The 27,962-nt window shown below is 46.2% G+C and overlaps 1 protein-coding gene across 5 annotated transcripts in view; it reads right to left on the reverse strand.

Moving 5' to 3' along the window:
* Positions 1-27,962, reverse strand: part of DMC1 (DNA meiotic recombinase 1) — a 465,896-nt gene that overhangs the window by 148,724 nt on the left and 289,210 nt on the right. For all 5 annotated transcript variants that reach the window (XM_063938805.1, XM_063938803.1, XM_063938804.1 and 2 more), the window contains exons 6-7: positions 23,541-23,593; positions 20,357-20,398 (exon numbers count right to left, since the gene is read on the reverse strand). In XM_063938805.1, coding sequence (XP_063794875.1) covers positions 20,357-20,398; positions 23,541-23,593 — 95 coding nt within the window. The remainder of the gene's footprint in view (positions 1-20,356; positions 20,399-23,540; positions 23,594-27,962) is intronic.

A 27,962-nucleotide genomic window follows, 5' to 3' on the forward strand; every position in this document is an offset into this window, starting at 1 on the left:
ACTTGGGGCACTATAATGTTGCATAATATGAACTGGGGGCACTGTAATGTGGCACAATAAGAAATGATGGCACGACTTCCGGTGGGCGGACGGCGCTGCACGGCCGCTGGCTTACTGAGCTCCCCGTTGACTCCCGGCTCGGCTGTCACCCACGAGTGGTAGAGTGTGGGAAAGCCCGGACATAGTCACCCCCGGTGCTTGTAAGAATCCTGGGATCGGTTGCGGGGACTCACCATCTCCCCGCTCCCCCAGAACACCGGATCTTCAGCCCTGCTTCTGTAGCATGCTGTCGCGGCCGCCATCTTGGATTGGCCTGGCGCTGCTGCTGCAGCGGTTCTCTCCCATCTCTCTGCCTCAGCCGCATTGCGGCTTCTCTCTCCTTATCCCCCTCTGCTGCATAGAATATAGGGTGTGGAGGTGAGTGGTTGCCAACCCCCCTGCTATCAATACATCGCTGGCAGGCCCGCGTTTTCACAGCTGCATAAAATACAGCAGGGGCTATCTTCCTCTAGACAATGAGCTGCTGCATCCTTTTGAGGCTGTTGCTGGGGACAAACTGCGTTAAAGGTCTCCCTGTTCACCCAACACACTGACTATACTTGTCATTGGAGATTTGCTAATTATCTCATTATACTGCTTACACCTTGTACTGGCATTGTTTGGATTGATCAACATTTCATTATATCAGACTGCCTAGCTCTGATTTTTACCTACTGCAGCTTTCATAGATAAGTTTGTGGCGAAGCCTGTACGGGGCCTTAGGGGTAACCAGACTGGGAAGGGACATGGTTCCAGCAGTAGCCCTAAATGAACAGAATTGATCGCTCCCACCTCAGAGACAGTTAGTTCATTTCCCACACAAGAACTTACACACGTTCTTGCTACTTTGCTTGATCAAAAATTGTCCCCCCTACAAAATTCACTGGACTCTGCCCTCACTCAGCTGACACAACATGACCAACGTATATCTGAGGCGGAACAAAAGGATTTCGGACTTAGAAGATGAGCTGACCACTGCGCACACTACTATATCTAACCATGAAAAAACTGTAGCCTCCGTGTAAGATAAGCTGGAGGACTTGGAGAATAGAACTTTACGAAACAATGTCCACATCATCAGCATCCCAGAATCGGTCAAACCTGCTGAACTCATGAAACTGGTTTCGGATTGGCTCTTGCAGGAGCTAGGCACCGCCTTCAGTACTGGCTCACTGATTGTCGAACGTGTCCACCGAATCGGCCTCGACACAGATAGGCCTCTTGTGATAGACCATGTCCGGTAATCAAGAAGTTGTTAAACTATGCAGTTAAGGTCCAGCTTTCTGAGGCATACAGGAAACACTCTGAATTACGTTATCACGATGCCAAATTGTTGCTGTTTCAAGACTTTTCCTACATAGTCGCTATGAAGAGAAGAGAATATGCTCCAATTTGTAAATGCCTGTTTACCATGAATCTCCGCTTCGCCTTGTTATATCCTGCAAAATTGAGGGTGTCCCACAATGGCAAAATGTTATTTTTTGAATCTCCACATGCTGCAAATAACTTAGTGGACTCGCTCTCGTCTGCCTCTTCGTCACGTGCGTCTGATGACGAATAACCACTATGTGACCAGCGCACATTGTATCCTATACTTGTTTTACATTCAGGTTATTTCGGTTATGGCTTTTGCCGACATTGTACATGTTTTATTGTCCACTTAATATTGTGGTTTTTCTATTATCTTGATATGATATCTTTTCCGTCTTTGGAAGGACTGGTTATTCTTTCTCACTCTGCACACTATTGTTCTCACCTGTCATTGAACTACTGGGCAGCTCTTGACTTGCCTTGGGTCTCGGCCGCTTCCTCACTTCTTCTTCCTACTTTTCTTCCTCTTTTCTATTTTCCTTGGCTGTTTAATGTTTATGGGTTATACAGGCGTCCCTTTGGTTCGCCTTCTCCAGTTATAAAAAAGTAAAAACTACTGTTCCTTACACTTATTTGGTATATTACAGGCATGTATTGCTCGGTCATGGAATGTGGAGGGCAATACGCACACAATGCTTAGCGTAATAGATCAAGAGACGTATGGTTTTGACTCATCTCAAACGTCTAAAACCTGATGTGGCGTTTCTTCAAGAGAACCACTGGGATGTAAAAGATCCTAATGTCTTACGAGACAAATGGTTGGGTGATTATCAGGCCACCTCGTTCACAACCAAACATAGGGGAGTCCTTATCTTGTTTAGAAAACATTTACATTTTACTATTCGAGATACGTGGATTGACACTGAGGGATGCTTTGTATTTCTCAAGATAATGTTGTGTGGCTCATTGTATACTCTAGCTACTATTTATGCCCCTACTACCACGAATGATCTTTTCTTTACTGAACTATTTGTAAAATTACAGGGTTGGGTGGAGGGAGCACTTATATTGGGAGGGGATTTCAATAATGTACTTTCCTAAGGTTTGGATAGATCCTCTCCTATTGGTGGCGACAGATGCACATATGCACCTTCTTTACAACTGTTATTTGATTCCCTACAGCTCTGTGATCCCTGGAGTTGCCAACATCTTACCGTGTGCACGAATATTCCTTCTATTCCCATCCCCATTACACATCTTCACGGATAGATTTCTGGTTGATCTCCCTCTCTCTATATCAGCATGTACCGGACTCAGGTATAGCACTTATAGATATTTCTGACCATGCCCCGGTTTGGTTCACCCTATTATTAGAAACACCCCTCTTGACATCGTACAATTGGAGATTCCCTAGCTATCTCCATAAGTCAACTGACTTTTGTCATCATATTGAACAGGCCTTTTTGAATTACATGAATGACAATGTCACCCATGTAGATGATATCAATTTATTTTGTACAGCGTCGAAACCAGTGATCCGTGGCCAGATTATCGAGTATGTGTCCAGGAAACGCAAATTATTAACTGCTAAATTAGATAAACTGAGCTGTGCCTTGGCAAAAGCTTATGACACACTGTTGCTTAATGATCCTCAGATAAATCGACAAACTATCTTGCTGCGAAACATGCGTATGATACCCTATGCACGTAACGTGCGCAATACGCACACAATGCTCAGCGTAATAGATACTTCAGGGGTTTTAATAAACCTGGTAGGTTGCTGGCCAATCTGGTGAGAACGTATAATTCACCTTCTTATATCCTGCAGCTCAATGCAGATAACCATGCCCCCATTACAGACGCCTCGCTTATCTCTGAACACTTCCTACGTTATTATCAGGAGCTTTATACGGCACCTCCAGACTCTCCTACTCTGGGTATACAATTTATTACCGCTGCACAACTTCCTACTTTAACTGATGTGGAAAGAGACTCTCTGATTGTTCCCGTCACGGAATCTGAACTCCAAACCCTGATTAACTCACTTCCTAAAGGCAAGTCTCCTGGCCCAGATGGCTTTGGAGCTGAATATTATCAACTCCTTTCGTCCTATTTAATGCCCCACCTCCTCACATTATTTAACTCCTTATTGACTGTTCACTCTCCCCCGCGTCGTTTTAATGATGCTAGGATAATAGTTTTCCCGAAACCAGGGAAAGATCCCACGTTAGTACAATCATATAGACCGATCTCTCTTCTAAATGAAGATTTGAAACTATTTACCAAATTAATTGCCTTACATCTTCAATCTGTGTTGCCTAGGATACTGCACCCTGCTCAGACATGTGCACAATGGGGGTCATTCCGAGTTGTTCGCTTGCTAGCTACTTTTAGCAGCCATGCAAACGCATTGTCGCCGCCCACTCGGGAGTGTATTTTCGCTTTGCAGAAGTGCAAATGCTTATGCAGCAGAGCGGCTGCAAAATCATTTTGTGCAAAACAAGACTAGCCCTGTAGTTACCTTCGTGTGCATTGATTCTAATGACGGAAGGACGGCTTTTGACGTCACACACCCGCCCAGAGTTCACCCAGCCACGCCTGCGTTTTCCCTGACACGCCTGCGTTTTTCTAAGCACTCCCTAAAAATGGTCGGTTGCCACCCAGAAATGCCCACTTCATGTCAATCTTCCTGCGTTCTGCTGTGCGACTGAAAGCTTCGCTAGAACCTGTGCAAAACCACACAGGACTTTGTACCCGTACGTCGCACCTGCGCATTGCGGTGCATACGCATGTGCAGAAATGCAGATTTTTAGCCTGATCGCTGCACTGCGAACAACAGCAGCTAGCGATCAACTCAGAATGACCCCCAATGTCCGTATGCTGCTTTCAGCTATGATAAGTAATAGATACTCTAACAACAAAAAGGCCATAGTGGTCAGCTGTGAGGCAGATAAAGCGTTCAATCGTGTTTCTTGGTCACATATCCTACGTGTGTTACATAGTCAACAGTTTGGGCCGCAGTTCACTGGTATTTTTCGTATGCTTTATGCCCAGCCGACTGCTTGCTTAACTATTAATGGTGTTAATTCCCCCTCCTTTACTTTACAGAGAGGCACACAGCAGGGATGCCCCCTCTCTCCTTTGCTTTTTAATCTTGCCCTGGATCCCTTAATTCATACATTTCTTAGCGACACAACATGGAGAGGCATTCTTGTTGGCACACATGAGATTAAGGTATCGGCCTTTGCTGATGACCTACTTTATTTCAGTGATCCACAAACTGCCTTTCCATCGTTGTTGTACACATTGAAGCTATTTAATGACATCTCTGGGTTCTTAATTAACTTTGTCAAGACTGAAGCCCTGGCCTTGTATGATGCTGCTAAATTAGATTGGGGGTCTGGATTCCCCTTTCGATGGGATCGTGATTTTATTGTTTATCTAAGTTTACACATTCCCTCTTCACCGGCAGACTTGTATTCAGTGAATGTAACCTTTTTTATTGATCAAATGTTGGCTGACTTTGAAAAATGGAAATATCTACCGCTTTCCTATCTGGGACGATGTAAATTATATAATATGATTTCTTTCCCTCGTTTGCTCTATCCAATCCAGATGCTTTCTTTCACCTTTTTGAAGAGAGATGCAAACATTGTTAATGCTGCCCAATCTAAATTTATTTGGACCGGAAAACGGCCCAGAATTTCCTTGTTCAAACTACAGCAGTCATTATCTTTGGGTGAAATTAACTTACCTTGCATACAAGATTATGCCCTAGCGGCAAATTATCGATTTGCTCTGTTCTGGATAGGAGGAAGCAATGCTAATACTGACATAGCCCTGGAGCAAGCATTTAGCCCTGATTGTAATTTAGTGAGCTTATTACATAGATCCCCCACGTCTATTCCCCTCTCGATCAAGACTAACCCTTAACTTAATACTCCTTGTTATGCTTGGTGTGTGCTTCGGAAAAAACATGCTCTTTCCTCCTCCCGAACCGTGTTTCTCCCGCTGCTACATGGCTCATATAATTATGATTTTCAACATGGTGAGTCTGATAGGGCGGTTGGGCTGTGGTACCTCCAGGGTTTACGTATGCTATATCAATTCATGGACAAGGATTGCTCCTCTATTCTTTCTCTATCCTTACTTCAAGAATGCTACCGTGTTTCTCCCACTGCTACATAATTATGATTTTCAACATGGTGAGTCTGATAGGGCGGTTGGGCTGTGGCACCTCCAGGGTTTACGCATGCTATATCAATTCTTGGACAAGGATTGCTCCTCTATTCTTTCTCTATCCTTACTTCAATAATGCTTCCCTGACCTACACTTCCCCCTATTTGTCTATTTTCGAATTCGTAGCTACAATACTAAACTATTATCTCAATTGACTGTTGCAGATTGTTATGATTCCTGTACTCCAGACCGGAGGAGATCTTATGGCAGAGGTCTGAGTACAGGGAAAATAAGCTGGTTGTGGGAGCAGGAGAGCCTAGTAACCCCTGGCACCCTAACTCCGTTGTCTCGCCCGTGTTATCAGAAATCCCCTGCGAGACTATGGTTGCTTGAGCCCATGGCAGCCGCGTTCGAAGGGCGGATTATGTCTGCCCAACCCCGATGCCCCCGCAGGTCTTAAAGGGAGACAAGGGGAAGTCCGAGACAGGGTGATAACAAGGGGCCCTCTGACTAAGCAACCAGGCCAGGGGTTACAAGCTAACTAACTTAAACCAAAGGTATGTGCGGACTAGCCGCCAGGGAAAAGGACAACCAAAGATCCCCTGATCCGTTACTCCTATCCAGCACCGCTGGATACCAGAGTGGATCTGTGGGAGCGGAATCCTCCGCAAAAGCTCCAGAACACAAGTAAACTAAATAATAAACAGTAAGCAGATAAGCCGCAACACACGGCTGAGCCGCGACTCACGAACACCACAAGATGTTAAAGGTGCTCGGTCAGACTCCAGGAACAGATGACAAACTTCCGAGTACAGGATCTCTGAGGACAGGAACAACCGGATTGAGCAGGACTGGAAACTCTCTGTAGCAGACACAGGCAAACAGGAAGCTATCACCGGCGTCTGTAAGGAGTCCTGAGGGTGCCTTTATTCAGGAACCCTCCAATCAAAATCCAGACAGGGTAATCAACTGAAATGCCGTGCAGCTTGCATGCTGCACGGCCAGCACACCATGAGGTAATCAGGACAGACCCAGCAACGGGGAACGCGGCTGAACGTGGCGTCCCCGTTGCTAAGGTCAGAGCGGCTCCGTGCGCCCGGCGTCTAGCGTTGCCAGGGAGCCGGCGGCTGTACGCGCACGGCGTCCCTGGTTGCTAGGCGCCGGGCCGCACCGACGAGCGGACCCCGGCGCCTAACACAGATAAGTCTAATGTCTTAGATTCGATAACAGGGTCTAGATCAGGTTCCCCAGCTTCTACTTCCCTTATTTACATGCACACCAGGAGGACTTTAGATATTTCTTCCCTCACTACTGGCATGGCCAAATGGTCAGTCACATTTCCAGATATTCCCTTGAAAACTATTATAGCATCCTGCACCACTTTGAATAAGCAATTGGTCTCTGCATCATATGCAGAGATGAATTATATATTGCTTCACAGGGCGTATTATACCTCAAGACTCCGCCTTTTGACAGGTGCTTCAGACAACTCCAATTGTTTCAAATGCTCTACACCAGAGGCAGATCTGATCCACTGTATGTGGTCATGTGATCTAGTACCAACCTTATGGAATAATGTGGGATCCATATTCCTTTTACGATTCATATGGCCTGGGCTCTGTGGAACCACTATCCTTCTTCTACTCCCCTCTCTATTTCTAAAGGTAATCACCTTCTATTAGCCAGAGTTGCTGCAGCGTCGAAAAAATAGCATTTTATATAACTACCGATAAATTCTTTTCTCGTAGTCTGTAGAGGATGCTGGGGTCAATTTAGTACCATGGGGGTATAGACGCGTCCACTAGGAGCCACTGGCACTTTAAGAGTTTAATAGTGTGGGCTGGCCCCTCCCTCTATGCCCCACCTACCAGACTCAGTCTAGAAACTGTGCCCGAGGAGACGGACATACTTCGAGAGAAGGAAATACACAGATAGTGGTGACATTCACACCAGCTCACACATAACAAAAGGAAAGCCAAGCTAACCAACATGAAACGACTCAGCAACGGCTGAACCAACAATACTTAACCAATTAACAATGCAGGAATTCGAAGCACTGGGCGGGTGCCTAGCATCCTCTACGGACTACGAGAAAAGGATTTACCGGTAGATATATAAAATCCTATTTTCTCTTACATCCTAGAGGATGCTGGGGTCCAATTAGTACCATGGGGATGTACCAAAGCTCCCAGTATGGGAGGGAGAGTGCTGAGGTTCCTGCAGAACAGATTGACCAAACTTTAGGTCCTCAGAGGCCAAAGTATCAAACTGGTAGAACTTAGCAAACGTGTTCGACCCTGACCAAGTAGCTGCTCGGCAAAGCTGAAGAGCCGAGACACCCCGGACAGCCGCACAGGAAGAACCCACTTTACGGGTAGAGTGGGCCTGAACCGATTTCGGGAACGGCAATCCTGCCGTAGAATAAGCGTGCTGGATAGTAAACCCGATCCAGCGAGAAATTGTCTGCTTAGAAGCAGGAACCCAATCTTGTTGGGATCATAAAGGACAAATAGTGCGTCCGACTTCTTGTGACGAGCAGTTCGCTTCACATATATTTTCAAAGCCCGTACAACATCCAAGGACTTTGAGGTAATCGAGGTATCAGTAGCCACAGGCACCACAATAGGCTGGTTGATATGAAAAGCCGATACAACCTTTGGAAGAAACTGCTGACGCGTTCTGAGCTCAGCGCTATCCTCATGAAAAATCAAGTAGGGGCTCGTGTGCGACAATTCTGACACACGTCTTGCAGATGCCAATGCCAACAGTGTGACTGCCTTCCAAGTAAGAATCTTCACGATCACCTCCTGTAAAGGTTCAAACCAATCCGATTGCAGGAACTGCAGCACCACATTAGGATCCCAAGGTGCCGTAGGAGGCACAAAGGATGGCAGGATGTGCAGAACTTTCAAGAATGTCTGAACCTCAGTGAGAGCAGCCAATTGTTTCTGAAAGAAAATGGACAAGACCGAAATCTGGACCTTTATGGAGTCCTAGCGTAGGCCCACATCCAAACCTGCTTGCAGAAAGAGGAGAAAGTGTCCTAGTTGAAAATCCACCATTGGAAACTTCTTGGATTCACACCAAGACACATACTTCTTCCAAATCCGATGGTAATGATTAGACGTTACTCCCTTCCTAGCTTGGATCAGAGTAGAAATAACCTTGTTTGGAATGCCCTTCCGAGCTAAGATCAGGTGTTCAACCTCCATGCCGTCAAACGTAGCCGCAGTAAGTCTTGATAGACGAACGGCCCCTGTTGTAGAAGGTCCTCATGAAGAGGAAGAGGCCTCGGGTCCTCCAGCAGTAAGTCCAGAAGATCCGCGTACCAAGCCCATCTTAGCCAGTCTGGAACAATGAGGATCGCCTGAACTCTTGTTCTTTTAATAAGTTTGAGAATCCTTGGGATGAGAGGATGAGGAGGGAACACATCCACTGACTGGAACATCCACGGAGTTACCAGGGCGACCGCCGCCACTGCTTGTGGGGTCACGTGACCTGGAACAGTACCTCCGAAGCTTCTTGTTGAGGCGAGAGGCCATCATGTCTATCGGAGGCACGCCCCATCGGCTTGTTCCCTCTGCGAATACCTCCGGGTGGAGGCCCCATTCTGCTGGATGGAGATCGTGTCTGCTGAGGAAGTCCGCTTCCCAGTTGTCCACTCCCGGAATGAAGATCACCGACAAAGCCACCACATGTTTTTCTGCCCAGAGGAGGATTCTTGTTACCTCTGACACTGCAGCTCTGCTCTTCGTTCCGCCCTACCTGTTAATGTAGGACACCGCTGTGACGTTGTCCGACTGAACCTGAATGTATTGATCTTGCAGAAGATGTTCCGCTTGTAGAAGGCTGTTGTATATGGCCCTCAGTTCCAGAACGTTTATTGGAAGGAAAGATTCCTGACTTGACCACCTTCCTTGGAAGTTTTCCCCCTGGGTGACTGCTCCCCAACCTCTGAGACTCGCATCCATGGTTAGAATAATCCAATTCTGAATCCCGAACCTGCGTCCCTCGAGCAGGTGAGAAGTTTGGAGCCACCAGAGAAGTGAAAATCTGGCTTTTGGCGACAGACGTATATGCTGGTGCATGTGGAGATGTGATCCCGATCACTTGTCCAGGAGATCCAGCTGGAAGAACCATGCATGGAATCTTCCGTACTGTAGAGCCTCGTAGGAGGCTACCATCTTCCCCAGAAGGCGAATGCACTGATGAACCGATACCCGGGCTGGCCTCAGGACATCCCAGACCATTGATTGGATCACCAACGCTTTCTCCACCGGTAGAAACACCCTCTGCATTTCTGTGTCGAGAATCATCCCAAGGAAGGGCAGTCTCCTTGTCGGCTCCAAATGTGACTATGGAAGGTTCAGGATCCACCCGTGATCCCAAAATAGTTGAGTTGAGAGAGCAATACTCTGCAACAGTCTCTCCCTGGAAGATGCCTTTATCAGAAGATCGTCTAGATATGGAATTATGTTCACTCCCTGCTTGCGGAGGAGGAACATCATCTCCGCCATGACCTTGGTGAACACCCTTGGTGCTGTGGAGAGGCCAAATGGTAATGTCTGGAACTGATAGTGACAGTCCTGTATTGCAAACCGTAGGTAAGCCTGATGAGGTGGCCAGATCGGAATGTGAAGGTACGCATCCTTGATATCCATGGATACCAGGAATTCCCCCTCCTCCAGACCTTAGATCACCGCTCTCAGCGACTACATCTTGAATTTGAATACCTTTAAGTAGGGGTTCAATGACTTTAGGTTCAATATAACCGAACCGTCCGGTTTGGGAACCACAAACAGGTTGGAGTAATAACCCTTGTGAGTTAGGTGAGGTGGAACCGGAACAATGACATTTGTTCGTACTAACTTTTGAATGGCTTCCTGTAGGATAGTACTTTCTGCTAGCAAAACTGGTAAGCCTGATTTGAAGAATCTGTGAGGTGGGAGTTCCTGAAACTCCAGTCTATACCTCTGGGCAACAATATCTGTTACCCAGGGGTCTAGGCCCGATGACGCACAGATGTGACTGAAATCTTTTAATCTCGCTCCCACCTGCCCGATCTCCAGGCTGGGATGTCCACCGTCATGCTGAAGATTTTGAGGGAGCAGAACCTGGTTTCTGTTCCTGGGAACCTGTTGGTACAGGTTTTCTGGATTTTCCCCGACCTCCTCTAAAGAAGGTGGAGGGGCCTTTGGATTTTTTTAATTTTGCGGTCTGAAAGGACTGCTGTGAAGGAGTAGGATAAGATTTCCGAGCCGGTGGAGCTGCGGAGGGAAGAAAGGTCAACTTACCTGCAGTTGCCGTGGATATCCACGCATCCAGCGCTTCCCCAAACAGGGCCTGACCTGTGAAGGGTAGGTTCTCTACACTTTTCTTGGATTCCGGATCCACAGTCCATTGGCGTAGCCAGAGTCCTCTGCGTGCCAAGACTACCATGGAAGTAGCCCATGCATTAAGCAGGCCAATGTCCTTCATGGCCTCCACCATGAAACCTGCTTAATCCTGTATGTGACGTAAAAACAAGTTAATGTCACTCCTATACATAGTATCTAATTCCTCTAATGTGCCTGACCACTTTACTATAGCTTTAGAAATCCACACACATGCAATAGTGGGCCTTAAAGCCACGCCTGTAGCAGTGTTTAGTAATTTGAGCGTAGTTTCAATCTTGCGGTCACCCGGCTCCTTTAAGGCGGTTGAACCGGGGACAGGTAAAACCACCTTTTTAGACAACCTAGATACAGAAGCAACTACTACAGGTGGATTTTCCCACTTTTTCCTGTACTCTTTAGGGAAAGGAAAAGCAATCAGAATTCTTTTAGGGATCTGGAATTTTTTCTTCGGATTTTCCCAGGATTTCTCAAAAAAGAGTTAAACTCCCTAGAAGCGGGGACAGTAAGCGAGGATTTCTTATTTACGGTAAAATAAGATTCCTCTTCCTGCTCAGGTACCTTCTCAGTAATGTGCAAAACATCCTTAAAGGCTTCAATCATCAGTTGCACCCCTTTAGCAAGGGATGCAATCCCCCCCTCCATATCCCCATCACCGTCCCCTGTATCAGAGTCAGTATCAGCTTACATCATCTGTGCAAGTATACGCTTTTGTGGGTATGTAGGTGGAGTTTTTGACGAAGTAGTGGAGGCCGAATACTGCAAACCCTCCAAAACTGCGTCTCTTTCTCTGTATGTGACATCCGTATGTGAAATCTGGGATATCATTCCCTTTAAAGAATCCATCCATGCGGTATTGCAGTCCTTAGTACATGGAATAGACTCCTCAGGAGAAGATAAACATTCTGCAGCGCAGGACACACAGTCCTTAGACATGGTAATGTGGGATATACACACTTACACACACGAAAATGTCAGATACAGTTTCCACCAGAGTACCTTTAGAGAGTCACAGAGTATAAGGAGCCAGCCAGCCAGCCTGTAGGCAGTTATTATGATAAAAGCCCAGCGCTTACTAACTATCCTTAATAGGGTTCTTAGTCCTGATATAACACTCCCCCCCCTTTCTATAACACCTTTGTACCGTAGAGTACTGTTAGAGTGATGTGGAGGGCAGCGCTCCCTGTCAGCGTCTTGTCTGAATGATCTGCAAGGAGAAAATGGCGCTGGTGAGTGCTGGATCCACTCTGAGAGGAAGCCCCGCCCCCTTTAACGGCGCGTGGCTTCCCGCACTAATTCTTTATACTGGCCTGAGGTTTCTGAAATGTTAACAGCGGGATTAGCCCCTGTTAACTAGCGTGACCAGTGTAGGGTTATGTGCTGGCCAGGACGCCCCTCAAGCGCCTATATGTAGCATGTTGCTGAGGATTCTAGGAGCGCAGCCTGTCAGAGCTGCGCTCCAACCCTTGTGCTGCCATCCCGCCGGCGACCCGCTAACCGGAACGCCGGCGCTGTACTCACCACTCTTCTATCTTCTGGCTCTGTTAGGGAGTGGCGGCCGTGCTGCGGGAGTGAGCGGTAGCCTTGTGGGCTTGCAATCATCACCCTCAGGAGCTCAGTGTCCTGTCAGCGGAGTAGAGAACCATTACCTCTCCATTAAGTTGGTTCCTACTCCACCTAAGTCCCACGAAGCAGGGAGGCTGTTGCCAGCAGCCTCCCTGTAAAACAACAAACTCTAAACTTAAATTAAAAAAATAAAACTAAGAAAACTCCTAGGAGCTCCCCTAGCTGTGACCGGCTCCTCTGGGCACATTTTCTAAAGTCTGGTAGGAGGGGCACAGCGCACACTATTAAACTCTTAAAGTGCCAGTGGCTCCTAGTGGACCTGTCTATACCCCCATGGTACTAAATGGACCCCAGCATCCTCTAGGACGCAAGGGAAAAAAAAACTATTCTATCACAGTGGATTATGTCTGAACCTGTTTCTTTCTCTCTTATGACTCCTCGCCTTCTTTATTTGTACCAGGTGGATTGGTAAGAGTGTTTTCTGGACATTGAATCTAAAGCACAATTTTTTTTTTATATATGGTTTCCTTACATTCGCACCTTACCATATTTGACTAAAGAGTCAGTACGGAGAGCTGATAGACTGTCCACTTGGTACAATCTAGAACTTCTTGACAAAGGTATGCCCCCCTTTTAATTATGTTGGAATTCAGTCTCCCTTCTTTTAATAATGTACATTTTTGGCTATGTACCCCTCTTACTTCTATCTACATATCACTTAGTCTGAGGTTTGGCGGTCTCCACCTCTATATGTAGATTATTGTCCTCTTGATCTGTACCCTGATGCACCCTTCTTGCTGATATCTGCCGTTTTATTTTATTTTATGTACTATTAGTTATGCCTGTAATGTTGGATATTTACATGTTTTTCTTGAATAAACATTTAAAAAAAAAGTAAAGAAATGATGGCACTAAAGTCTGGCATAATTTGAACTGGGGATACTGTATGTCATATTGTGAACTGAGGGCACTGTGTTGCATTATGTGTACTGGCAGCCCCACAATATGAAATAATGTAAACTAGAGCACTGCCATGGCTCATATAATAGACTAAGGGGTATATGCAATTGCGGTCGAATTCCCGAAATTGTCGAAAAACTGGACTTTTTCGCCAAAAAAAAATAAAAAAAAATCGACAATGCAATTCAGTACTTTCCGTCAAAAAAACGGACTTTCAAAATTCAACTTTTTGAAATTCGACATTTGTCAAATTCGACATTTCTGCAATGGTACAAATGCGGCAATTCGCCAAAAGTATATTCAATTGAAGTTTGGAAATTCGACAACAGTGCTTTTAGACAGTAAATTCGTCATTTTCAATCCGCCACACTTTGGTGGGGGAATCTAATAAAAAAAATTTAAAACATGGGGGTAAATTTACTAAGATTCGTATTTTCCCGTTTCAGGTCAAAGTTCAATCACGAATGACATCGAAAGTGTAAAACTGCAACTTTTTGAATTTGTTACGATGGATTTACTAAGCTGTCGTATTCGGGTTTTTCTTTTCTTCCGATGTCGATGTCATTCGTGTTTTTTTTGTGTTTTTTACGGCAGTGATTAGCAAAACACTGCCGACTTTTTTACAATTAATCTCGGCCGGATCTGTGTGATCCGTGCTGGGGTTCTATTTTTTTTTTTTTTTTAATTAAACACTGTAAAATTTAAAAAAAAAATTGCGTGGGGTCCCCCCTCCTAAGCATAACCAGCCTCGGGCTCTTTGAGCCGATCCTGGTTGCCGAAATATGGGAAAAAAAATGACAGGGGTTCCCCCATATTTAAGCAACCAGCATCGGGCTCTGCGCCTGGTCCTGGTCCCAAAAATACGGGGGACAAAAAGAGTAGGGGTCCCCCGTATTTTTAAAACCAGCACCGGGCTCCACTAGCTGGACAGATAATGCCACAGCCGGGGGTCACTTTTATATAGTGCCCTGCGGCCGTGGCATCAAAAATCCAACTAGTCACTCCTGGCCGGGGTACCCTGGGGGAGTGGGGACCCCTTCAATCAAGGGGTCCCCCCCCCCAGCCACCCAAGGGCCAGGGGTGAAGCCCGAGGCTGTCCCCCCCCATCCAATGGGCTGCGGATGGGGAGGCTGATAGCCTTTGTTGTAAAAGAAAAGATATTGTTTTTAGTAGCAGTACTACAAGGCCCAGCAAGCCTCCCCCGCATGCTGGTACTTGGAGAACCACAAGTACCAGCATGCGACGGAAAAACGGGCCCGCTGGTACCTGTAGTACTACTACTAAAAAAATACCCAAAAAAAGACAAGACACACACACCGTGAAAGTATAATTTTATTACATACATACACACATACATACATACTTACCTTAAGTTCCCACGCAGGTCGGTCCTCTTCTCCAGTAGAATCCAAGGGGTACCTGTTGAAGAAATTATACTCACGAGATCCAGGGGTCCAGGCTCCTCGGGAAATCCAGGTGTAATCCACGTACTTGAAAAAAATAACAAAACGGACACTCGAGCCACGCACTAATAGGGGACCCATGTTTGCACATGGATCCCCTTTTCCCGACTGCCAGAAACCCACTCTGACTGATGTCTAAGTGGGTTTCTTCAGCCAATCAGGGAGTGCCACGTTGTAGCACTCTCCTGATCGGCTGTGTGCTCCTGTCCTAACTGACAGGCAGCACACGGCAGTGTTACAATGTAGCGCCTATGCGCTCCATTGTAACCAATGCTGGGAACTTTCTTGCTCAGCGGTGACGTCACTTTAGGTCAACCGCAGGGCAGAAAGTTCCCATCATTGGTTACAATGTAGCGCATAGGCGCTACATTGTAACACTGCCGTGTGCTGCCTGTCAGTGAGGACAGGAGCACACAGCTGATCAGGAGAGTGCTACAACGTGGCGCTCCCTGATTGGCTGAAGAAACCCACTTAGACAGAAGTCAAAGTGGGTTTCTGGCATTCGTGGAAAGGTGACCCATGTGCAAACATGGGTCCCCTTTCAGTTCGTGGTCGGGACACCGTTTTTTTATTTTTTTCAAGTACGTGGATTACCCCTGGATTTCCCGAGGAGCCTGGACCCCTGGATCTCGTGAGTATAATTTCTTCAACAGGTACCCCTTGGATTCTACTGGAGAAGAGGACCGACCTGCGTGGGAACTTAAGGTAAGTATGTATGTATGTGTGTATGTATGTAATAAAATTATACTTTCACGGTGTGTGTGTCTTGTCTTTTTTTGGGTATTTTTTTTGTAGTAGTACTACAGGTACCAGCGGGCCCGTTTTTCCGTCGCATGCTGGTACTTGTGGTTCTCCAAGTACCAGCATGCGGGGGAGGCTTGCTGGGCCTTGTAGTACTGCTACTAAAAACAATATCTTTTCTTTTACAACAAAGGCTATCAGCCTCCCCATCCGCAGCCCATTGGATGGGGGGGGACAGCCTCGGGCTTCACCCCTGGCCCTTGGGTGGCTGGGGGGGGGGGACCCCTTGATTGAAGGGGTCCCCACTCCCCCAGGGTACCCCGGCCAGGAGTGACTAGTTGGATTTTTGATGCCACGGCCGCAGGGCACTATATAAAAGTGACCCCCGGCTGTGGCATTATCTGTCCAGCTAGTGGAGCCCGGTGCTGGTTTTAAAAATACGGGGGACCCCTACTCTTTTTGTCCCCCGTATTTTTGGGACTAGGACCAGGCGCAGAGCCCGATGCTGGTTGCTTAAATATGGGGGAACCCCTGTCATTTTTTTCCCCATATTTCTGCAACCAGGATCGGCTCAAAGAGCCCGAGGCTGGTTATGCTTAGGAGGGGGGACCCCACGCAATTTTTTTTTAAAAAATAAGCACTTTCCCACCCCTTCCCACTGATATACATGCACGGATCTCATGGATCCGTGCATGCCTATCCAATCACGAATAAAAAAAAAAGGTCTGTTTTTTTTTAGCACTTTTTTACGAGTTGTAATTTTTCACGGCAGTGTTTGTTTGTTTTTTGCTTTGCACTTCTTAGTAAATGACCGAGATTCATACTTAAACAGCCGCGTTTTGACCGATGGTGTATTCATTCGTAATTTTTTACTTGGACTTGCAAAAAATTACGAATGCCCTCATCTCTGCCGTGATTAGTGTTTAGTAAATTACCGAGATGACACTTTGATGAAAAAACGGCATCTCGGTCAAAATCGGGAGCTTAGTAAATTTCCCCCATGGTTTTTTTTGTGTTTTTTTTATTGGTAATAGCATATCTATTTATATTAGAAGGGATTAGGTAATTGGTTTGTCTATTTTGGAGGCACAAGTATTATTTATATATTTTTAAAAATATTATTATTATTATTATTTTTTTTTAAATGAAATGGTAAAATCCCCCCAAAAAATGGCGTGGAGTCCCCCCTCCAAAGCATAACCAGCCTCAGGCTCTTCGAGCCGGTCCTGGTTCTAAAAATCCGGGGGAAAAAATTACAGGGGATCCCCCGTATTTTTAAAACCAGCACCGGGCTCTGCGCCTGGTGCAAAAAATACGGGGGACAAAAATCATAGGGGTCCCCCGTATTTTTTACACCAGCATCGGGCTCCATTAGCTGGACAGATAATGCCACAGCCGGGGGTCACTTTTATACAGCGCCCTGCGGCCGTGGCATTAAATACCCAACTAGTCACCCCTGGCCGGGGTACCCTGGAGGAGTGGGGACCCCTTCAATCAAGGGGTCCCCCCCAGCCACCCAAGGGCCAGGGGTGAAGCCCGAGGCTGCCCCCCCCCCCCCCCCATCCAAGGGCTGCGGATGGGGGGCTGATAGCCTTGAGAAAAGTGTAAGAATATTGTTTTTTCCAGTAGTACTACAAGTCCCAGCAAGCCTCCCCCGCAAGCTGGTACTTTGAGAACCACAAGTACCAGCATGCGGGAGAAAAACGGGCCCGCTGGTACCTGTAGTTCTACTGGAAAAAAAATACCCAAATAAAAACAGGACACGCACACCGTGATAGTAAAACTTTATTTCATACATGCCGACACACACATACTTACCTATGTTCACACGCCGACCTCTGTCCACTTGTCCAAGTAGAATCCACGTGTACCTGTGAATAAAATTATACTCACCTGATCCAGTGTCCAGGTTATAATCCACGTACTTGGCAAAAAAAAAAACCGAACACCCGGACCAAACAGACTGAAAGGGGTCCCATGTTTACACATGGGACCCCTTTCCACGAATGCCGGGACCCCACGTGACTGCTGTCACAGAAGGTCCCTTCAGCCAATCAGGAAGCGCTACTTCGTGGCACTCACCTGATTGGCTGTATGCGCGTCTGCTGTCAGACAGCGCATCGCACAGCTCCCTCCATTAGTTTCAATGGTGGGAACTTTGCGGGTAGCGGTGGGGTTACCCGCGGTCAGCGGCTGACCGCGGGTGACCTCACCGCTGACGCAAAGTTCCCACCATTGAATATAATGGAGAGGCTTTGCGATGCGCTGTCTGACAGCTCAGACGCGCATACAGCCAATCAGCAGAGTGCCAGGACGTTGCGCTCGCTGATTGGCTGAAGAGACCTTTCTGTGACAGCAGTCACAGGGGGGTCTCTGCATTCGGGGAAAAGGGTCCCATGTGTAAACATGGGACCCCTTTCAGTCCGTTTGGTTCGGGTGTTCGTTTTTTTTTTTTTGCCAAGTACGAGGATTATTTTAAAAGATCCGGACACTGGATTGAGGTGAGCATAATTTTTTTCACAGGTACCCCGGATTCTTCAGTGACGAGGGGGGCGTGGCAGTCGGCGGGTTAACATAGGTAAGTATGTATGTGTCGGCATGTATGAAATAAAGTTTTACTTTCACGGTGTGTGTCTCCTGTTTTTATTTGGGTATTTTTTTCCCAGTAGAACTACAGGTACCAGCGGGCCCGTTTTTCTCCCGCATGCTGGTACTTGTGGTTCTCCAAGTACCAGCTTGCGGGGGAGGCTTGCTGGGACTTGTAGTACTACTGGAAAAAAACAATATTCTTTCAAATTTCTCAAGGCTATCAGCCCCCCATCCGCAGCCCTTGAATGGGGGGGGGACAGCCTCAGGCTTCACCCCTGGCCCTTGGGTGGCTAGGGGGGGACCCCTTGATTGAAGGGGTCCCCACTCCTCCAGGGTACCCCGGCCAGGGGTGACTAGTTGGATATTTAATGCCACGGCCGCAGGGCGCTGTATAAAAGTGACCCCCGGCTTTGGCATTATCTGTCCAGCTAGTGGAGCCCGATGCTGGTGTAATAAATACGGGGGACCTCTACTCTTTTTGTCCCCCGTATTTTTTGCACCAGCACCAGGCGCAGAGCCCGGTGCTGGTTTTAAAAATACGGGGGATCCCCTGTCATTTTCCCCCCCGGATTTTTAGAACCAGGACCGGCTCGAAGAGCCCGAGGCTGGTTATGCTTTGGAGGGGGGACCCCACACAATTTTTTTCTGGTTTTTTTACCGGTTTTTCCCGTTTTTTAAAAATCGGATCAAAATCCGTCAAATCGGCCATTTTTCGACCGGGACTGTCGAATCCGTTTTTTATTGAATATGGTAAATTTCGGCACCCACTTGCCGGAATTCGACGGTCGAATTGTGTCGAATTAAAAAACGGGCGAAAAATTGCCGCGATTCGCCGCTAATTGCATATACCCATAAGGCTCTACTATAGTGCATAACAGTAAATAGGCCCAGATTTATCAAGCCTTGGAGAGTGATAAATTGCACGGTGACAAAGTACCAACCAATCAGCTCATTTTTCAAACTCTTCCTGTAACATGGCAGTTAGGTGCTGGTTATTAATCACTCCCCAAGGCTTGATAAATCTGGGCATAAGGCACTACTATGGGGCATAAAATGAACAACTGCTGCAGAGTGGTGTCTCTCTAGAAGCAGTTCTGGCTATGCCCCTGGCTGTGGGCTAGTTTCACCAGAGTGGTGGAATTTCGTATCTCTTATTAACTACCGCATTACAAAATGCCACTGTCAATCCAGAAGACAGTATCTGCTACTTATTCCTGCCATACCATATATGGGTGTGGTATAACAGATCGACAGTGTCTAGTTAGACAGTCAATAGACAGGGTCAAAAAGTCGACAGGGTCAAAAGGTAGACATGAAAAAAGTAGACAGTACAAAAGGTCGACATGGTCAAAAGGTTGACATGAAAATGGTCGACATAAAAAATGTAGACTTTTTTTTTGCATTTTTGGGGTTTGTGTGGATAGTTTTGTCATCTGGGACCCCCAGTTGTAGAAAGGCAACCTCTCGCGGGGCTCGCTCCGGGCTCGGTGGCTAGCTGCGCCCGACAAAAGGTTTATAACCAACTCTGTGCCGACATGGATAGAGAAGGTATGAAAAAGTCCAAATACATGTAAAATTTAATTAAAAAAACACCTCTGTGTCTACCTTTTTTAAGTCGACAATTTTCATGTCGACCTTTTGACCCTGTCTACTTTTTGACCTTGTCGACATTTTTGTACTGTCTACCATATTATGTCGACCTTATGTCTGTCTAACATATGGTGTCTGTCTATTGACTGTCAATCTATCATCCGGATACCCCATATATAACGTCATAACAAATTGTACATGATAAACAGAAAAGCATAAAAAAGGCATCTTTGTACAAAACAATCAGAGACTGTTTTTGATGGGGATTTTGTAGGTTTTACCTGAGCTGAGCACTAGGGAGTATATTTACTAAAGGTCAATTTTAATCTATTTTCTTTGGTTTCAGATTGAAACACACATTTACTAACAGATTATTGTTTTTTTATTCATTTTTAAATGTTAGTAAATGTGTGTTTAAGCCCTGGAAGCCCAACATCATATAGATTTCAAAGGATCTTCATTAAATATACTCCTTGGTCACCAAATATTTTTAAAAATAACAAATATACATACATACATACATACCACAAAGTGTATGAGACAGCTGGGTTTTTCCTGTTCTAAATTCTACAGATTAAAGAAAAATCATTATTATCTCATGGTTCTCAGGTGCAACTAATTCATAAGAACAATCTTCAGGCCCGAGAGAATGCAAAAATACGGAAATGCAGATTTTATGCATAATTATATAACCAGAGCCATAACTAGACATTTTGGTACTCTGTGCTACAAAAGAAAATTGGAGCCACCCCCTATTTGAAACAGAGCTAAGGCGTGCTTCAAAAATAAAGAAGCATGACTTTGTGGGGAAGGGGTGTGACCACAGAACAGTACCACACAGTAGTCCCCTTATACACCTCATACCTAATACCCTCAGACGTTATATTACACCTCAAACCCACAGTCATAATATTACACCCCATACCTAATACTCCCAAACATTATATTACACCTCACACCTAATACAGGTTGAGTATCCCATATCCAAATATTCCGAAATACGGAATATTCCGAAATACGGAATTGTTTGAGCGAGAGTGAGATAGTGAAACCTTTGTTTTTTGATGGCTCAATGTACACAAACTTTGTTTAATACACAAAGTTATTAAAAATATTGAATTAAATGACATCCAGACTGTGTGTATAAGGTGTATATGAAACATAAATGAATTGTGTGAATGTAGACACACTTTGTTTAATGCACAAAGTTATAAAACATATTGGCTAAAATGACCTACAGGCTGTGTGTATAAGGTGTATATGTAACATAAATGCATTCTGTGCTTAGATTTAGGTCCCATCACCAGGATATCTCATTATGGTATGCAATTATTCCAAAATACGGAAAAATCCCATATCCAAAATTCCTCTGGTCCCAAGCATTTTGGATAAGGGATACTCAACCTGTACCCCCAAACATCATATTACACCCCATACTGAATACCCCCAGACATATAACACCTCATACCCCAAGAAATAATATTACGCTCCATACCTAATACCCTAGACATATAACACCTTATACCCCTAGATATATTACACCCCATACCGAATACCACCAGACATATTACACTTCACACCTCATACCCCACGGCACACAAATGATAACACCAGCAAGCGCCAGGTAGTGATCCTGGAAGTTCCCCTATGCGCACTGCGGCGCGGGCGCATGCGCAGTTCCGACCCGAACGCTGCGCTGCGACAAACTGCAGCGAGCGATCCGGTCGGAATGACCCCCTATGTCTACATTGTGCACAATATTTACAGCAACTGCTTAACAGGGACTATCTATAGTACTGCAGAGCACAAAAGCAGTTTTCTTCTATTTATGTTCACGCACCTGTATTCCCGCTCTTGTACCGAGCTTTCAACCCAAGACAACCGATTTTGCACATGGATACAGGTGGTTACTAAATGTAATGCGTTTTATATGCATAATAATTTAGCCGCAGACACAGCACAAAAGGACAAAAATCAAATTTGTTCTATGTGCCTGATATATTTACTACTGTCACATGTATGCAGGTAATTATAAGCAGCAGTCGGACAATTCAAATGAACATACTGTAACTGGTCTATATAGATAAATTCAAAGTGATAGTCTTGTATAGGTATATGGTCAGAACATAAATCCCATATTAATGTGTCTCTTAGTTATAAACACATACCCATAGCTTATCTTAAAGCATTATAGGCAATACCCCTCTGCTATGACTCTCATCTGCATGCTTTACCCTTTTTATAGGCATCTAATGGGGTGTTGCATACTTCCGTTACATACTGTGGGCCTAATTCAGGTTGGATCGCAGTTTGCGATCCAACTGCAAAAACTGAGAAAAAGATGTGGGCGCATGCGCAGCGTCCGTCCTGTGTATGCGGCAGCATTTTCTGCAGGGGGGGTGGAGCCGCAGAATATGCAAATGCCTCTGTCCGTCAATCAGGCAGAGGCGGTCACAGGGCGGGGGAGGGGACGGCAACGCTCCATTTCCAGGACAGAGACGGAGTGTTGCGGGGGTGGCCAAATGGGGGGCGGTGTGGTGCAAACGGGGCATGATCATGGCGGCTGCGTCACGTCACATGCAGCTGCCGCGATTGAGAACATTGTGGCGGGCCTCCTGCGGGCGCAGCTAAGCTGCACAGGCAGGAGGCATCCTCTATTTCTGCTAACAAGCAGAAATTGTGATGCATTCGCAATTCCTGCTTGTTGAAGGCGGGGTGGCGGCCCCCAGCATGCGAAAGGATTGCAAATTCTGCTAGTTAGCAGAATTTGCAATCCTTACTAAATTAGGCCCTGTATTAGTTAATACATAAATGAAGTTTATTAGAAAGTTATACAAACAATTCAGAAAATGTTCAAAATGAACCAGGGTACAGATGTGGAAACAAGTTGTGCTTTACTCCAGGGGTAATATCATACAGAACGGGCCAGATTCAGAGTTGAATGCCAAGTTACCCTATTTGTACTTAAGCACATATACAGTTGCACACTTGTATGTCCACATTTCATATTTTAACTTAAGACATTAATATACATGCACCTTTAAATCTATAATACAGATGCATCCATATGCACCAACTTAATCATCTACAAAACTTGTACCTTCATGTAGTGCTTAGGTGCTGGAACAGAGAGGTAAGGGGGTGGGCTTGCCCCCCCAAAAAATATTTGAGAAGCGCCAGTGAAAGATCTGGGTTGTGGGGCACAGTGACACCGTCATCTACAGTTAATACAGGCAGAGTCACGGAGAAGTATGCCCTTATTGTAGTACACTTGCACATTAACTCTGCATAGAGCAAGATACATACAGCCAGAAATGTACTGGGGTTGTGTAACAGGCAGCCCTAGTATATAACTGTGTGTGAGCACAAAAAGGGGGCATGGTCACGGCTGACTGGAATGTGCCGCAAGTCACTGAGGCCTGGCCTCACAGCACATCCCTGTGTCTCTGTAGTATGATGGGTGTCCAAGCAGAGCGCCGCAAGGCGGAGCTGCTCAGTCAGTCCCTATGTAATCCGGGTAACTGTGCAGAGTACTCAGCTTGCCCCGGTCTATGAGTGGCCAGACCGGCCAATCAGACCAGCATCCCTTTTGGCATTTGCCTCCATACAGCTGGAGCATTAAACTAAGTGTACAAAACTGTGTAACAGTGCTAATTTTGCTCTGTTATAAACTCCCCATGATAGCTACATTTACGGTGTATACAATCACCTCCAAATGTCTCAGTTATTGCCATACTTTCAATTCCACCTCCTAATAGCTTGCTGAAATAAAACATAAAGATTAGTGCTGATTCTTAGAAGAAAATAAGAAAGAATACAAACAGGAGCATTGGTTATACTAGAGAGTAAGTTGTGGTCATGTCAGACATGTAAAAAAAAAAAAAAAACAAGACGAATTAGTCATACTGATCAGTCCTGAGTACTGAGAGCTCTATTTCGCATTACTCATGAGATTGACTAGAATAATTTTTGGATTTCTGCCATAGATGGAAAAACGATTGTGAAGGCTATCACTAAGTTGGTCCACTTCTCACACTTGCTCATGCAGGGCTCAAACAAATTTTGATACCGTGGGGATCAGTGGCTGGCTGGCAACTTTCAGTCGGGGGGAGCAGACGCATGCAAGTGGCACGCTTTTTAAAATTCTTTTTACCAGTGCATGCAACAGAAAAATGGGCATGGCAAAAAGTGTTGTAGGTGTGGTTTGCCCAGTGTGGATGTGGTTTAATTAGCTATTGAAATATATAAAAAAAAATTATATCATAGAGCTATAAACAAATACATCACCGACCACATACTTATTTACTTATTCACTACATTGATACCAGTGTCGGAACTAGCGAGTAGTGGGCCCAGGTGCAAAAATATGCTTTGGGCCCCCCACACCCCTCTCGCCCCTCCTCTCCCACTAAAGAGAAAGAGGCAGTTAGTAATAAGTTGCTATCAGTGCCTGTGCCCCCTCCACACCAGCGTTTCCCCCACTTCCCTCCTTATGTACCCCAAATGCCCCCAGTATCTCTCTGACATCTCCCTTTCACACCAGCATGTCCCCACTACACATTTCATCACTACACCCCCATATGCTGCTCTACACCACTATGCTACACCCCCATACACACCACTACGCTATGACCCCCCTATACGCTACCCTACATCACTATACTCTGACACCCCCTAAACACTGCACACTACATCACTACGCTACATCCCCCTACATGCCACATTACCTAATTGCACTGAACTACATTCCTCACAATAGCATTAAAACATCCCAGTTCCCTCCTCCACATGAACTTACAATGATGTCCTCCTCTGTCAAAGGGAGCTCCAAAGCAGGACGAAGGTGGCAGGATGGAGTGAAAGGAGAGGCTCACCTGGTCCCCAGTTTGAGAAAAAGCAGGGCAGTGAGAAAGGAGGAGGTGGGATGAGGAGAAGAAGAGGATGAGACTGGCTTTATGGACACAAGGGAGCAGGGAAGGGGGCAGGCTGAGGGTTGAAGGAGTGGGCTTGGTTCTGTGGAAGCAAGGGAGCAGCGCAGAACATAAGAGGGGGGTGGGCTAAGGGGATGAAGGGGGTGGGCTTGGCCCTAGGTACAGTACGGGGCAGTGCCGTGTGACCTGTAGAGCAGGAAGAACACAGGACATGGGAGAACCAGGGCAAATAAGCAGCAGCAGCTGGTTCTACAGAGACCCCTAGCAAACAGTGATGTACCCGGCTTGAACCGCATCCCTGCTGTGTGTGACCAGCAGTGCCTCCTGTGCTGTGATTACCAGGGGTGTGCACGCAGGTGTCCCTCCTCTCACTGCCGGCCCCTGTCATCATTAGGGGCATACTGAGGGGAAGAAAGGGTGGGCCAGGATCTAGGGACATGAGGGAGCATGGAGGAAGGGGGTGAGCTGGAGATGAAGGGGTAGCGTCTAGTTACCCTTCGTGGAGAGGACCTTTCCTTTAAGCCCCTGGGTCCATGTCACAAACTATTTGGAATAGTAATCTGTGGCAAGTGAAGTGGAGCAAGACACCGAGCCCCAAATGTGGAGAGCAAAGCGAGCCTGTGAGGGTACAATGGTGCATAGATAAAATGAAAAAAACCCTCAAAAGAATGGAGAATGGATAAAATATTTAGGTACTGTAAGGGCGGAAGTTCTCTGCTGCCCTCTCGTGCTGTCACTTCTTGGTCCTGATCACGAAGGGAACATAGACACAACCGGGATTAAGGGGGTGGGCTTGGTCCTACAATAGTTGCTCCATAACGTGAGGGGATCCGCTGCCTTCTCTCCTCCGATCAGACTGCCACCTCCCTGGGTATGAAACTACAGCGACTGGCCGGCCAGCGTACTCTAATGAATCACAGACTCATTATTAGTACAGCTAATATTGCCCTCTGTGGGCCCCTCCATTGCCACGGGCCCTGGTCACTGCTGGTAGTTCCGCCGCTGATTGACACATCCATCTATATATGTATATCTATGGTAGATACAGACACATATATTAACAAAACTGCACAGACATAAATTATGCCAATTTGGGACATATAAAATATATAATAGATGTGCCTGGCCCGGGCACAGAAGCCTTCACCGCATGCTGCAGGCAGCACCAACAAAGGAAAGCAGCTTAGCTGCTTCGAGGAGAAGCATTACCAGCCTCTCCCCCACCCGCAGCACCCCCGCAACCACCCTCCCCCACCTGCGGCACCACTCCCCCACCCGCGGCACCCGCCCCTCCCCCACCAGCAGTGGCACAGGACTCCCTCCCCCGCCCGCGGTGGCTCCGGACCCCTCCCCCACCCGCGGCACTCCCGCACCCGCCCCACCCACGGCACCTCTGCAATCGCCCCTCCCCCACCTGCAGGACCCCCGCCCCTCCCGCACCCGCTAATCCCCTAACCACAGCACTTACTAGGTGATTCATCGTGCCCTGCATGCGCTGATCACGCCATCGCAAGGGGCTACGGCCCCTTAACCATCACACACCCTTTTCCGTGCAATATTTAACCACTCACAAAATTTTGATTGGAGGTAATACTCCATATAATAAAAATATTGCATGCCCCAAGAGCGTGCAAGGGTTAAGTAAGCGTAGCCCCTTGCAATGGTGTGAAGAGCGCCCATAAGGCACGATGAAGCACCTAGTTACAAGTAACTTCATATAGTTAGAATTCTCATGTTTCCTCTACAGGAGCAAGTAGCTCTATCAGTAAGGTGCTTGCTTCCAGTGTAATAGGTCCTGGGTTCTAATCATGGGTATGACACTTGTAAAATAATTGTCAGAGAAATAATAAGCATTGCTAGTCACTGTGCGTTTACAGACTACATAGATCTGCCTAGTTGCAACGGTTTTGAACTGACAATTCTAGCTTCATATATGTAGTTAAAATCTGCAGATTAGCTATGCAGGAGCAAATAGCTCTATCAGTAAGGTGTTTGCCTTCAGTGTAACAGTTCATGGGTTCTAATCCTGGGTATGACTGCTAAGCAATGTGTGATTTAAAATAAATGACAATAAAATGCATATGTATACTGTATATCTTTTTCAGAACACTCCACACACACACACACACACACACACACTTTTTAATTTATCTATATATAGCATGGGGTAGGGGCACCAATATTTATCTTGCTTTCAGCAATCTGGGATGAATTTACGCCACTGTATATTTTTATTACATAGAATATTTTATCAACATTATCTACTTCATACATTGCAATAATTAACTTAAATATTTAACTCTTTAAATGAAACTGATAAAAAACAATGTTAATAGTTAATAGATCCTCATTAATACAAGATGCCCGTGCATACAGTTCAGCAATACATTTACACCTCAAGACATCATAGAACCATGTCACATGTAGTGGCTGTGGAAAGGGGGAACAAGCCACATCAATGCTTTAACCTCTTCACAATGGACTAATGTAGATGTGCCACATTTTAAAAAATAAGCTTTTACTTACCGGTAAATATATTTCTCGTAGTCCGTAGTGGATGCTGGGGACTCCGTAAGGACCATGGGGATAGACGGGCTCCGCAGGAGACATGGGCACTCCAAGAAATAATTTAGGTTCTGGTGTGCTCTGGCTCCTCCCTCTATGCCCCCCCTCCAGACCTCAGTTAGAGAAGCTGTGCCCGGAAGAGCTGACAGTACAAGGAAAGGATTTTGGTAATCCAGGGCAAGATTCATACCAGCCACACCAATCACACCGTATAACATGAGTTTATAACATCCAGTCAACATTATGACAACAACAGAGCATCAGGTCCAACCCTGGTGCAACCATATCATAACCCTTATTGAAGCAATAACTATATACAAGCATTGCAGAAGAAGTCCGCACTTGGGACGGGCGCCCAGCATCCACTACGGACTACGAGAAATAGATTTACCGGTAAGTAAAATCTTATTTTCTCTAACATCCTAGTGGATGCTGGGGACTCCGTAAGGACCATAGGGATTATACCAAAGCTCCCAAATGGGCGGGAGAGTGCAGATGACTCTGCAGCACCGATTGAGCAAACACAAGGTCCTCCTCAGCCAGGGTATCAAACTTGTAGAACTTTGCAAAAGTGTTTGAACCTGACCAAGTAGCCGCTCGGCAAAGCTGTAATGCCGAGACCCCTCGGGCAGCCG

This window comes from Pseudophryne corroboree, chromosome 9 (assembly GCF_028390025.1).
Source record: "Pseudophryne corroboree isolate aPseCor3 chromosome 9, aPseCor3.hap2, whole genome shotgun sequence".
Classification (NCBI taxonomy): domain Eukaryota; kingdom Metazoa; phylum Chordata; class Amphibia; order Anura; family Myobatrachidae; genus Pseudophryne; species Pseudophryne corroboree.